Source organism: Tripterygium wilfordii, chromosome 11, assembly GCF_013401445.1.
Source record: "Tripterygium wilfordii isolate XIE 37 chromosome 11, ASM1340144v1, whole genome shotgun sequence".
NCBI classification, from domain to species: Eukaryota; Viridiplantae; Streptophyta; class Magnoliopsida; order Celastrales; family Celastraceae; genus Tripterygium; species Tripterygium wilfordii.
The window spans coordinates 2598460-2613024 of NC_052242.1; the positions used below are offsets into that span (position 1 = coordinate 2598460).

The following is a 14565-nucleotide window of genomic DNA, read 5'->3' on the forward strand; positions in this document are numbered from 1 at the left end:
ATTAAATTGACCGGTAAAAGAAAGCCACAAAGTACAAAGCAAAAGTAAAAAAAAAAAAAAAAAAGGTTAAAAGTTGAAGCGAACGTACGACAGGTGGCCTGCTCATAACTGCACAACTGGGAAAAAAAAATTCCAGCGGACCTCTTTTTCATATTGTTTTTCTCGTGTTATTATTTTGTTTTTATCTAATAAAATAATTTGTCCTTGCAGTAACTAAAAATCACCCAATTAATTAATCTTTTGAAAAATGACTTCAAAAGGAAAAAAAAAACCCTTGCAATCTGAATAGAAAAATATAAAGACTATTATTGAAAGTCCGTGACATCATAGTGTGTTTCTTCATGTCTAGAATATATATGTTGAGTAAAGAACATTTTTTGGGGTGGTAAAATTTGTATGAATATGATTACATATATGTATATGATTGTGATGAATTGAGATATATATAAATACATATATATATATATATATATGTGGGTAGATGGGGAAAATAAGTGAAGAGTGTGGATGTGGTGATGTAGTAGCCACATAATAATTTGAGCTCCAAATCTCCATGATAGTCAATGATAGATAGAGATAGAGATAGAGATAGAGATAGAGATAGATAGAGCTTTGGATTTGGATTTGGAAGAAGAATTTTTTTAAAAAAATAAATAAATAATTGAACAAACTTCATTCACCGAATCACCTTCAACTATAAGCCTAGAAGAGAGGAAGAGGAAGATACATTGATGGGCCACTATGGACATAATGTTGACATGACTAAAGAGCTTTGATATTCAATGGTTACCTAAGATGGGGCACACCCCCCAATTGCTTCTATTCTTGATTTAACACTTTAGCTAGCTATAGCCTTCTCTCTAGCCTACCACAATCAACATATATAAAGCTTCAAAACCAAGATAATTAACTACAATAATTAACATAAATAATTGTCATATTACCAACAAAAAGAAGAAAAATAGTGGATCTAGAGCCTAGATGTAAGATGTGTATGCATGTTTAGTTGTGTGTGTATATATATATACACACCGTCCGTCCCAATTTATTTGTCATCCTTTGAAAATCTAATTTTTTAAGAAGATATTATTTAATACAATTAAACTACACAAAATAATCATGTTATTTCAAATTTATCCTTATTTATGGTGATACTTTTTTTTTCCTTAGAACTAAGATAATTAAAGTAACAAGAATAATTTTCAAATACAACAACAAAAGTGTTAATTAATGAAGAAATGTGATCCTAATTTTGAAATATCCCAAAATAAAAAAAAAGGACTAAGAAAATGGGAAGAGGGAGTATAACCTATCAAATTGGCAACAAAAGATTCCATATAAAGATCTATGAAGTGGTTGTCAAAACATTATATAGATATATATATGTATGTATGTATACATGAAATATATATGTGCATGCATCTTTAATTTGATGTGTTGATGGGGGATACACCTTATAACTTGTTTTGGACATTCTGGGTTTCCTTGTCAATTTCTACCTACATTTAAAACTTCTCTCTTTCCCTTTCAATCCTTTTCTTGATGACTTAATCTATGAGGGTGCACGTGTAAAGAACAATCAAAAGTGGGTGGTTAGAAACAATTTTTAATTTCTAGCAACGACAACTAATAAGTGATAAGTCTCTTCATACTGGATATTTGTGATGAAATGAAATTTGTTGTTTGGAAGTTTGAAGGGGGGGGTGAGGGTGGGGTCTAAGAAACTAAGACTTTTTTTTTTTTTAATTAGGAAGTTTCACCAACCAATTTTAGTGGCTTTTTGGGTATTCACTTACTCGTACCAACAAAATTATGGATTAACATAAGATGAATTTAAGCACATATTGGATGTCTAAATGGTAAACTTATACGATATCGTTTTAAATTAAAAAAAAAATCACCATAGGTATTCTCAATCAAATAAGTATAGGAACCCTAATTTTCCCAACATTAGAATCCAAAAATTTTATTTCCTTGAAAAACATAATAAAATTATAATTATGTTATGCTACATTTTCTTTTATCTTTTATGCATGTGTTAGCTAGTGTCAACTATTAATTCTAGCTAGCACATGATTTATCTGGGTCTCTTAGCGTATCTATAAAGAAGAAAAGAAAGTAAGGGGATTGAAATTAATGATGACATGAGAAGAAAGGACCCAATCATAATTCCAAAGAGTAGTCCCATACCTTATTCTTTGTTAGGTCTAAAGACTCTCAAACCCACATTGCCCATTTCCCCTCCCTCTCTTTTGACCAACATTGATGGTGAGAGAGGGGGCGTGTCTGCATTTGTTTTTGGTTTTGTGCTTTCTTGATTCAACTTGGGCAAAACCCACTTCATGATTCCTTCCCACTATAGTTTTCCTTTTAGCCCCTAAAAGAGGGGGAAGTCTACTAAAAGTGTATAGAATTTGTTACCAAGCCGAAACCAACAACAAAGCATTCACATAAATTATGTCATTATATATACATATATATATATATATATGTATATGTATCTACTAGTGCTCCTACTAGGCTTTTATGATTGAGTATCTAACCAAAACCCTTTAGGGTTTGCTTTTTCATGATTTTGATTTGGAATTTTTGGAACCCAAAATGGGGGTTTTGGAGGGGGACTTTTTCTTCTTTTTTCTCCTCTCTCTCAACATCTGCATTATATATAAGTGGGTGTGTATATATATATATATGCATTGCAAGCTTAATGGTGCGTGACGCATGGTGTGGGGGGTGCTATCAACTTTGTCAAAAACAGTTGACAATGTACGTTAAGTTTGTTGATTCTGACCAGGACTACCAAACACAATTCATCTCAGAAAAGTAGCTCATTCGTCAATCTCTTGCAAATATATGCGTCTTAGATTCAGTCACTTAGAGATATCTTTGAGGGGTCATAAGATCCATGATGAAAAAAACAAGGTATCTCACCAAGCTTTCTTCAACACATACTCATATTCCACAAGAACAATTTACCTAATTATAGGATGAATGGTGTATGCACGCTTTCTACTTTTCAATTGGGCGCACACCGGCCTATTGTTTCTTATGTCTTGTTGTCATTTTGTAAAGTCACTATTGCGACATGTGTCTAGTTGTAAAGGTGGCCAGCTGTTGTTTCATATCACAACAAGAGAAAGGTGGTAACGCAACTTTTGATCACCGGAACAGTTAAACAAGTCCAACTCAATCACCGAATGTTCAAACATTCCAACTCGAGAACCCAAACTTGAAAATTGTTCTAATATGCACACTCGGATAGATTATCGACTATTAAAACAGTCAAACTGCTAATGTGACATAAAAAAAATCAACATAAAGAATTTGCCCTAACAATGAACAATCTGTCCGTGTATGCATACTAGAACATGGTGCTCAAGTTTGTTGATCTTGACCAGGACTAGTACCAGCACACAATTCATCTCATAAAAACTACCCAATTTGTCTCTCTCTTGCAAATATATGCGTCTTAGATTTAGTCACTTAGAGGTATCTTTGAGTGGTCATAAGATCCATAATGAAGAAAAGAAGTCATCACACAAAGCTTTCTTAAACACACACTCAGATTCCACACAAGAACAATGGTTTCTAAAACGCCTACTGTGACCATAAACAAGTATGTACCTCCTTCAAGCGAGATGATTAAAGAATATACTCAAATTAGATGGTACTCAAGTTCGAGTCTTCACTTCCGCTTACTTACCGAAAAGAAAAAAGATAAACAGTGCATACACCCAACCAATTGTATAATCCTTCTACTATTCAGTTGTAAAGGTTGCCAGCTGTTTCATATCACAATTAGTGAGAGTTACTACTACTAAGTACTAACTAGGGTTGATAGTAATGCACATTGTTTAAGAAATTTTGGGCTATTTATGGTTTTTACAGTTAAAGGTAGAGTGATCATAAGATTTATGGGTTTTAGAAGAAAGGTACAAATACTTATACTTATGGGTCCAATACACTGGAAAATATGTATATAATAGTACCAAAAGCAACAAAAAAGAAAAAGAGAAAAAATCTTCCTCAGTGGATACAGAAAAAACTGAGTGGGATCTGATCTCTGGGTACAAGGCTTTCAAGTTTTTCTTCTTCTTCTTCATCTTCTTCCAAGCCTATGAATGTTGTTGGGTAGGGTTGAATAGGCCCACATTATTGGTGCTTTTTTTTTTATGTAAGTTGTAAAGGCACTTCTGGTTCAAGATCCTTTTAACAGTTTAAAGTGTTGCGGCTAAAGATGGCCCTATTTGGGCGGCCTACGTAGACCAGACTCCAGAGCCACAGCATCTAATCATGTATTTTCTGACCCAAAAAAGCTAAACAAACTGTAACCACATCAATAATTATTAATCATGGCTTGGATTGCACTGCAACAAAGCATGAAGTTGAAGTTGCTATGCAGCAGAAACCAAATTAATTATTTGGGTTTGTTCTGAACTGTCAATTCTCCAACTCAATAATATGTTGGTTTAGTTCTACTGCTCACTTGCTAAGTTTTTACTTGTATCAGCTTTAAAAAATAAGTCTAGTTATAATCAGCTTTTGCTTTGACAGCTCAACAGCGTTGAACACCTTAGGCAGAGTGTAAGCTCAATTTCTGTCCAAAAAAAAAAAGAAAAAGACGAGAGGCTCATGGAGAAGGATGGAGCAAATCTTTGTACCCGTAATCACATATTTACACTGAAACAATGAACATTTTGTTTATTCTTGTTTTCTCTTCTATGTATATATAGGCTGACTGGTAAATCCAAGAATGGTGGATTGGAGTACAGCATCATAATTAAATTTTTTTTTTTAAAAAAAAGATAATGAATTCAGCAATAGCAGGGACAATTTCTCTAAGAGATGCAGGAATATGAACAAAGAATTTGATGGTTAAACAAGCTACTAGTTAAGCATATAAGACCATCATCGAACTAGACTGCATCTCTACATTCATTTCATTCATGAAAAGCAAGGAGACGAATGCCACTGTCATTTCATCATTCTACTAGAATGCAACTCTACATTCATTGTATCATTAGAGGGTTCTTGTAAGAGCATAAGTTATGCTCTTTGCGGGTACACATTTTGGAGGAATGATCATTGGTTCGAATTCCCAGTATATAGCTTCCTGTTTTTAGTACTCCAAAAAGGGGTCAGAGAACTTCAGAGACAAGTTCCTGAATCTCATAATCGAACTCCCACTAAGAAGCCTCTGTTGTGCCATTGAAAGTAAATCAATAGGGTAACTTTCATTTCAGCTAAATTCATTAGCACTTCTCTGAGGAAGGACCGAAAAATCAAACTCGAGGGTCTATGAGCATATCAGGGTGCAAATGTCCTTTGTTCTTGCTTCAGAAATGTTGGTGAGAGGAAAAACCCTGAAGTTGCCATTACTTGTACATGTCAAAGTTAACTGGGCATCGCTGACCTTGGTCTGCAATCACCGTATGCATGTGTGATAAATTTATTAATGACACAAAAAAAAATCAGAATGCAGTTGAAATAGCTTAATATACTACGAATGAGCCAAATAAATTCAAAGTACTAGTCTATTGATCTTCTAGCATTTTCTATAAAATCCTTTTTGCTTCTATTATGTAAACCTATGCGACAGTATAACTGCATAAGGTGCCAATGGCACAAGCACTACAAATAAGAGTGAATTTTATGCTGACTTAATTGATTCAAGATTGTGATGGAAAGCACTATCTACCCTTACTGAAAGAATGAAATCATTAAACAAATAGAACTGCTCAAATCTAATTGCTGCATATACTCGGAAAATGGCAATAGTTGGGGGAAACTCAGCAATAAGTGCAGTTAAGATCCAGAATATTTAATGCTCTCATGTTAACTTTCTCTTGCCAAAACAACTCTTAAGAAATCGCTCTATGCATGGCATTTTTTCTATATGATTACCAGTAAACTTGTTGACTAGAGTTGGCTATTCTATATATCATTCAGATCTCGTATTTATCTACAGCACATCAACCTGTTGCTGCAGAAGTTCCCCATTTCTATTCCTTCCCTCCACATCTTTCTGCAAGCATCTCACAATACATGTTCTTTAGGCTATTTCTATTTTTTTTAATGGTTGCTGAATAAAATTGGTTTTCATTCCTTGTATGCAGCCTCTGTTAAAGCATGTATACCAATTACCACGTAGTTTTCCAGTCAGAAAAGCATTATTATTCTATTATCTGTTAGCAGTGAACCAAGAAGCACTTTAGTCTTTTGAAAGGTTGCGTTCTTTTCTTTTCTTTTTTTGACCTCCCCACCCCCCTCCTTTTTGCATTTTTGTGGCCCATCAAATGTTAAAATAGTTGAATTGCTAAAATCCAATGCATACCTCGCAAGAAGTTGTTATGCTGTTACAGCTCCACCTTGCAGAAGGTATGCAATCAATGTAGCAACACCACCTGCAATACTGGTTGACATTCAAACCTTGGAATACTGCCATAAGAGTTCCAGCTACTCTGCAAAGGATATAAACAAGGTTTTCTTGTAAGATTGCATGTCAAACCTAGAAGTTGCGCTATGAAATTGAAAGTCACACAAACACATGCAAACACAAAGAGAAGAAGAGAAACAATCCTCATCACAGGGCTATCCAGCTTTTCCTTTAACTTCATGGAGCTTTTAACACCGTAATCGTAAAAGCCAGCTTTGTTTAGTGCAACTTCCCTAATCTGAGGGTTGAACAAAAGTACAAATCCTAATAGAACTCCAGATAAAAAACCTCCTATATTTGCAAAATTGTCCACATATGGCAACAAACCAATGCCAAAATTGATTGCAGAGAGGGCAAAAAGTATTACCAGGGCAATAGACTGTAATTAAGAAAATAAAATAACAAGTTAGTCAGTGATACCATGACAAAGAAAGTGACTCAAGGGTGACAAAAAGAAAGTGCCGGACCTTTGCAGTGTAAAATTTCCAATTCCGAATGAGTGCAGAAATGTAGCTCCAATTAATCCAAAAAGAGCACCAGAAGAACAAACCACTGGACTATTTCGAGCAACAAGTGCAGCAATCAAGCTACCGCAGAAAGCAGAGAGTATATAGATTATACCAGTCATCACTGACCAATGTAAAAAAAAAAAAAAATCAGTCATATTCCAAAAGCAATTAAGATATAGCCACACATGACACATCTCATACAGGGTAAAACTACACTTACATGGGCCAAACTCTTGCTCTAGGTAAATTCCAAGAAAGATGACGCTGCTCAGATTGATGATCATGTGGAATGCCCCAGCGTGCACGTATGGACATGTGAGAAGACGCCAATTCTGGTGTCCTGCCAAAAGTACCAGACGAAGAGCCCCAATTTTCTCCAGCCAGCAACAACATAATGACATGCAGATGAAACCACCACATGACCACCGCATCTTCAGGGCCCTTCAATAGAAACTAAACATGTGTGTTTACATAATGGTAAGAAGTAGAATGGACTCCCAAGCATATGCACAAATACTATATGAACATACTAAGTTTGAAAGCCTATGATAACAGTATTTGATTCACTTAAAATTAGCTTTTCATTTCTGGAAAAGCAGAAGGACAACATATCCTTAATTTCTTTATCTTCTCCTTATCTCAGCATAAAAGCAGAAGAAAAACACAGGAAAAATTCACCCCGAAGCAGAAAAAATTGTCACCTATGTTTTACCAAGAAATTTAAAAAAGAAAGAACAACAGTGAAAGGCACAGGCATTAACCCCTAAACAAAACCAAAGATTATCCAAAGAGCAAGAAGCAAACAACACACTGCCTAAAAATTGACATTCTTTTCTACCCAATTCACCACAATTCCATAGCCCATTAACCTCATGTTCTTGCCAGAAACAATAAATCAAGAACGTGAGAATCAAACAATATACAGAATGAAAATCAACATTTTCTCTCCTACCAATTTCGCTAGAATTACATAGGTCATCACCACCATATTCTTGCAAGAAACACGAAATCAAAAACACCCAATCACCTAAGAAAGAAAAACTCATGTATTCCCTCCAAAAGAAATAAACAAAACCCTTCGAGGAAAATTCAACGGAGTACAATAATAGACAAACAAACAACATAATGGGCAAGATTCGATTCTTCCACTGAAATTGAAGAAACCAAAAGAAAAATCAAAGAAAAATGAACAAGATTTGAACAATTAGAGAGAGAGAGAGAAAGAGAAGTCACCCAGAAGCGGAGGGGCCAAGAAAGGGGTTCTCGGAGAGGGGCTAGAAGGAGAACCTGCCAAGCGAATTAAGAGCACAATCTCCATACGAAGTTCTCTAGCAGTCGTTTACCCACATGATGGGGATGAAGGCGATGATGTGGAGGATGACGAAGACGAAGATGGAAATGGCCCACGGGTCACTTCTCCTTCGCCTGGATCGCGACTTGAAGAAGGGGGTCTTCAGATCTCCTGAGACATCAGGAAAATCGAGAGGGAAAGGTGGTGGTGGAGGCGGCTTGATTTCGAACTCTGCCTGAAGCTTCGGTGGTTTCTCCATCGCTCTTCCTCTTCGATTGAATGCTAACAGAGACTAGAAGACAACTAATTTCTGTTTGGCGGGAAACACAGAGAAAGGCTGATGGGCCACTTTCTACTCTTTAGCACATAGAGATGGGCTGGGCCACGAGAGACCGAATTGGAGCCCACCTTCTACTTTTATTTTAGCATATAGAGATGGGCTGGGCCCTGACACACATGCTTTAATTTTAGGGCTATGTCCTTCACAAGAGGCGTAATCACTAATCAGTCAATGATTCAAAGCATCCTTCATAATTAAACCAAGAAACAGCATTTTAGCAATAAGAGGTGACACGGTTGACAATCGACTAAGTTAAACATATGTTATGTGTTCAAAGTTCGATTCCAATGAGGCCAATTTTAGCTCAACGAGTATTGATGTTCCACACAAGAACTATTCATTTTTATAAACGTTAATCATACTCATACTCATACTCATACAGGAAAGTAGTAAACAACCAGTAGTTAATAGAAGCTCCACCAATCCATCCAAACATGGGGATTGTATTTAAATACATTGTCCAAGAAAGTACTACAGATTTTATCCTCATCTATACTAACCTAATTTTAGTTCAAGAATACAGGTTTCTAGGCTTCATATTTACACAAAGTTTTTGGAGCTGCTTCAAACAAGACTAGCTATTAAGACGTATTTCCATCATCCATTCCAACATATTACACCCACGCACTTCCTAAGCAGCTGGGACTAAGGATTCATGGTGAGTAAGACCAAGATCTAGTGATTTGGGGACTCCAATATTTTCAGGTTATGCAGGTTCTCGAGGGCGAGCTGTCCAAAGTGAACTGAGGGCACGAAGATGGTGAAAGTACTCCCCCAAGGCAAGTAACCCTCGAGCTGCTTGGCGAACAGTTAGGATCCGAGACATTTGTTGGAGAGTTTGTTGCCGAAGGTGATCCGCCTGTATTGGGCGAGCAACAAGGAGTACAGTGAAATAAATGAGAAACTCAGGCAATGCAATCCGGTTTACATAAACTAACATTTCTTGAAAAATCTCTATCAACTGTATATTTTCGTTTCTCCCATTATCGATGCAAGGGGACCTTTTGGCACCATGGTTTCACTTCAAGTTACACTCATTGCACAAGGAGTGAGGAATTGCACATAAATCCTATTGTAAGAGGGCAATATCTAAAAGTAGTACATATTAACTCTATAAATGATAATAATCTTCTGATCAATTCATCATTAAAATTGTTAAATTAGTATCACCTCGAGTTTTTAAATATATCAAAATTCTACCTTCTTCAGAGGGTAAACCTGCGCATCTGTATCAAGTTTTAGTCTCCTCCACTTCAAACATCACAATCATTAAACATGCTGATTAACTACGTAAAATTTGGTTTTGCAGCTCCAATCACCCTTAAAATTTAGAAGAATTCGTGAAGCATAAAAGGCACTGCATCAACACCAACCTGACGGAAAATTATGATAGCTTACTTGGTTTGCAAAGCCCTCTAGTGCTTCCAACTTCTCCATGGCGGCGCTCATCTGAGAGCCATAACTTCCAGCACCCATCAAATCAATAGCTATGCTCTGGACCAGAGTCTGCTGAAGTTTTTCAATTCCTTGTGAGAGAGCATCTTCAGCTTGCTGAGAAGATTGTCGCAAGTGACAGACGTCCAGATGTTGTTGATCAGTCAAAGGCTCCAGTCGTGGCATAAGAACCTAAAGGACCAGAATCACAAGGATCATAATTCATGAAATTGGACTTTCACCATATCGTCATGAAATCATGAAGATAAAAGAAAACGAAGCGAGTTCTAATAACTTATACATGTGTGTGCTACAGTTGTAGTGCAGTGTGGCACCAGAGGTATCGGTGTCAGTAGGAAACAGGTCAAAGTACTCAGAGGGCTCGCCATTTCCACAACCTAGAAAGCTGGGTCAAAATGTCTAGGGACCTTCAACATTTGGATCGCTTATTGGGCTCAATTCATTCTTTAATCCGTACAAAAAAGGTAGGGTCCGTATGCAAATCCCAAAGAAGGATTACATGATGGAGTACTCGTTAGATATTGAAGTAACTAAGGCCATTGGCGAGGGATGATTCTTCAATTTATGGAGGCAAAATCAAATAATTAGGCTTACTGAACTAAGTGTTACATGTAGAAGCTCTGACGGGCGGAAACCTCCAATCCAATGGAAGAAGCACTCTGCTGATGTCGTCCATGTTCCAGAAACCAAATAAAATACATCAGCCTTTGCAGCATCTGCTTTCATGGCACAAAGTCTGTTATAGTGATTCAAGACATTTTCCACAAGCATCTGAAGTTCTATGTCAGTTATAGGAGCTTGCAATGCATGTCTAAGTTCACAGATTTGTCTTTGTTGCTCGTCAACCCAGTGTGCATATTCCATCTCAAATGCAGCAATCCCTGAAAATTTTAAGTTTGACATTATATTCAGAATACAAAAAATGTAAACCTAAGACATCTGATAGATGAAAATGCTCCGTGAGTAACACTTGGTCTATTACAATGGTAATAGACCTTTGAAAAAGGAAAAAATATATATCTGCCAGCATGAATACCAATGGGCCTTGCATATGGATCTTAGGGGTAGTTTGAAGGGCATATAAACCCTTCTAAGTTGATGGGCTCTATATGGTGTGAAAATATCTCAAAAGAATGTGTCACGTTTGCATGATTTCAGTCAGAAAGTATCTACTTTATACGACTGTTAATGAGAACTTGATGCCTTCAAACCGAGAATGGTTGATGCAATCAATAAGAGATATAGAAGTGACTGCCTCAAAACGAAATCACAAACCTGGATTTACAGTTCCAGAAAATCCTGACTGACTAGAATTTGATGCACTTGCAATGTACAGACCCTGCATCAAGGGATTCACGTACCCTTTAAAAGGTATTGCATAGGTTCAACCTATGGAATAATTGTTTTTTGATAAGCAAAAGTGATGAAATAATGAAATAAAAAATGATTTTCTCCTAACCTGCTGCCTGTATCTCTGAAGTTCCTGCTCCAATTGTGCCAGCTTCAGACGGCTTGATTCTAGTTGCTGAACATAGGCCTACAAAGGAGAAATGAAATATCGATAAACTCCATGTGTCCTAATAATAATGCACCGTTCATTAGTTGGTGCTTTCTTCAGAAGTCTATTTCCTTCTACCTTTTTCCTTAAACGACTTTTTCGAGCTGCTTCGCGGTTCTGGGCCAAACGTCTTTGTATCTATATCCATATATTGAAAGAAATTCAAACCATTAGAAAGGAAGACTGATAAGCGTTGAAATGCGATCTTGCTACTGATTTTTCATCAAATGTGGATAGGACATACTTTCAATACAAAATTTAAATATAGTTATTTTATAAGCAGCAACAATCCACCATGACTGAAAAAAAGGATTGAATAATCAGCTTCCAAAATTCTGATCAAGTTCTTTGATAAAAGGGATAGAATGGTGCTAGCAGGTAACCTATAACTCCATATTTCCATGATAGATAGATAGATAGATAACTTCGCCATCGCGCCAAACATGCCACATCTGATGGCAACAATGCCTTGATTTCATATAATCTTGCGGAAAGATACAACCAAGAAAACAATGGTGCAACACAACAGAAAAGAAGACCCTGTCGACCGTGAGAAACAACAAAGACACCCAACGTAGTACTAAGCCAAAATTCAACAATGGATATATCCACCTGAAGGGCAATGAGCAGCTTTGAAAAATTCACAATCATCAGCTATTAAACCAGAATAAGCAGCATATTTAAGAAGACCTTCACACTGATCAAAGAGTATTTTCCTCTTTCAAAAACAGAGAGAGATGGGGGGGGGGGGGGGGGAGTTTGTAGTTCATCTCCTCACCTTGTCAGGAGGATTATTTGCTTCTTGATCACTTCGGGAATGTTCCGTTGATTCATGAGAAATATATTCAGGCTGAGAAGTTGAGCCATAAAGATCAGAGAGAGCTCAGCAATCAGAAAAGAAAGAAAAAAATGGAGCATCAAATAACCAGAAAAGTAACTTGATGGATATTCACCATGTTGTCTAGCCTAGTTTCCACCTGTAAAATTGTGGATGGACCTGTATTGGAAATAATATCATCTTTGAAGGTGTCTTCCCACATGGTAATACGGTGGAATGGCTCATACATGCTCATTCCTCTAAGGGCAGCAAATTGAGTTGACGGAGAGCTCATACTCTATGAATTGATTGGAAGTTAGAACAAAGAAATACCACCTTCAGCCCAACCCCACTACCAAAGAAAAAGCAGAATTATTCAGCTGCTGCATGATTTCATCACATGAATGTGCTAAAAAAATTAAGTGGAACTTCACTTTCTAAAGTAAAAGAAGGAATTCCTTGAATTGTTGAGATACTGATATGATAGAACAAAAACAGAAAATATTCCTTATTTGCTCGTTATGTGTATTTTGTTTGTATAGGTTGATACTCATGTATAGGCAAACATGTGGCTCAGTGGTAGAGTTGTAGACGTGCAACCTAGATGTCACTGATTCAATTCCTGAAAATAGCCTCTCCATATATTATGTGGGGTAAGGTTTGAGTGCATCATGCTTCTCCTTGGAACATAAAGAAATATAGAAGTCAAGTGATAAAACTCCAACAGTTGACTGATGACCCGATATTGTTCACACGATTGTCACGAAGTACTCATCAATGAAAAGTTGGCCCCTTGTTTACAGGAACAGGCAATTAATAGTATTGCTAGGCCACAAAGAAAAAACAGGGGTTGATGTTTTGGTTAAAAGAAACACAAGCATTTTCGTCAACATGAAGCTCATCCCGGAATAAAGTGCAGAAAAAATAGTGTGCGCATACACAGTCTAACCATATTGGCACTGACTAATTGTCCTAGAGACTTCAGCCGCAAAATGAGTTCCATGATTTCGTAAGTTGAACATAAGCAGTGTGTAATCAAAACTCAGATTTTCTCTGACAAGACTAACAGAATTATGATTTAACGAATAAAATACACAAGAGTCAACATGATCCACAGAAAAATTATCATTGCTTTATTGAAGAATTAATGATATGACCAAATTGAACCAATAAGAAGTCGAGATTAATGTTCTTTGAAGTGGGTGGTCAAAAAAGAGAACTGAACAAACTGCAAACAATCCTCAACGGAAAACCTAATTCCTGCTTCTAATCTGGTACTGCTTGAAGCTGAGGAAGAAGAGTGTCATGATTGCATAGAAACCAAAAACTACGAAAAAAAAAATCAACATAGAAAATAAATTAATTCGATAAAGACGGTGCTTGCCTTCTACAAGAGACTTCAATCACAAAATTGGCGCCAAAATCACATCTCTGTCTGCTGTATCAAAAGACTGAAAACAAAGAGCTTTTGATCAGCCAAATATATCGCTTTAACAAGCGATAATGACAAAAAATTAACTTGTAAACGCAACAATAGAGCAAACTTCCAACACAATCATAGCTCAAACCAAAATTTCACAGTAAGGCCTAGTTGTTAAGCATATAATTATGCAGAATGACTGCGAAGAAGAGGCGAAACTCAACTAAAGTCTCCCCGAATTCGCTTCTCTTTCTCGGTAACCAAACAGGAACAATAAAAACGAAAGGCGAAAGCTCACCTTCCGATAGACCGGAAATCTGAATATATCGGAAGTTCTTCGAGTCCAAGAAAACCCGAAATTCAACGCGAGTAGCGTATTAAAATACTTTGAATCAGCAGCATCTACAGCTCGAAAGCAAACAAGAGAAAAAGGCAGCAGTACAGAAGAAAGGAACAGAATCATAAACAATTTCATATAAATAATGTGAAAACAGAAATTTTGATTTGATTTTTCGAACGGTACACTCACCCCGTTAACGTCTCAGGGTGCCCACTCAGCACTCAGCAGCGCTGCGGCTGCCAACTAATTATATGATATTCGTTAAGAAAAGGACTAACTATAATATTATTTTTATTTTGATAAAACAACAAAATTATGGCAATAGTCAGAAATTAAAGCCTTTGTGTCAAACAAACTAGCTACACCTTACAAGCCTGAATGATTGAATTTGTCCGATCA

The 14565-nt window shown here is 36.6% G+C and overlaps 1 protein-coding gene and 1 pseudogene across 7 annotated transcripts; both read right to left on the reverse strand.

Annotated features, from left to right (window-relative positions):
• Positions 1 to 4777: 4777 nt before the first annotated feature.
• On the reverse strand, positions 4778 to 8543 carry LOC120009051 (annotated as a pseudogene).
• A 422-nt stretch (positions 8544 to 8965) lies between these two features.
• On the reverse strand, positions 8966 to 14284 carry LOC120008539 (transcription factor TGA4-like). Of its 7 annotated transcripts, none has more exons than XM_038858898.1 (10): positions 14125 to 14284; positions 13791 to 13857; positions 12528 to 12704; positions 12368 to 12439; positions 11668 to 11727; positions 11491 to 11568; positions 11307 to 11370; positions 10626 to 10912; positions 9975 to 10202; positions 8966 to 9435 (listed from the first exon to the last, which is right to left on the reverse strand). In XM_038858898.1, the coding sequence occupies exons 3-10, from the start codon at positions 12699 to 12701 to the stop codon at positions 9283 to 9285; spliced, it is 1116 nt and encodes a 371-aa protein (XP_038714826.1). In that variant the 5' UTR covers positions 12702 to 12704; positions 13791 to 13857; positions 14125 to 14284; the 3' UTR covers positions 8966 to 9282. The 7 variants fall into 7 exon arrangements, with proteins under 7 accessions (XP_038714826.1, XP_038714832.1, XP_038714830.1 ...); XM_038858904.1 differs by having other exon boundaries at positions 10641 to 10912; positions 12543 to 12758; XM_038858902.1 differs by having other exon boundaries at positions 12543 to 12758.
• Positions 14285 to 14565: the final 281 nt, after the last annotated feature.

Excerpts from the sequence above, each read along its gene's own strand:
- LOC120008539 (XM_038858898.1), bottom strand. The coding sequence starts at position 12,701 with ATGAGCTCTCCGTCAACTCAATTTGCTGCCCTTAGAGGAATGAGCATG. Across the intron at positions 11,728-12,367 it reads CAAATAATCCTCCTGACAAG|ATACAAAGACGTTTGGCCCA; the intron begins GTGAGGAGATGA and ends ATATGGATATAG. Across the intron at positions 10,913-11,306 it reads TTCTGGAACTGTAAATCCAG|GGATTGCTGCATTTGAGATG; the intron begins GTTTGTGATTTC and ends TAAAATTTTCAG.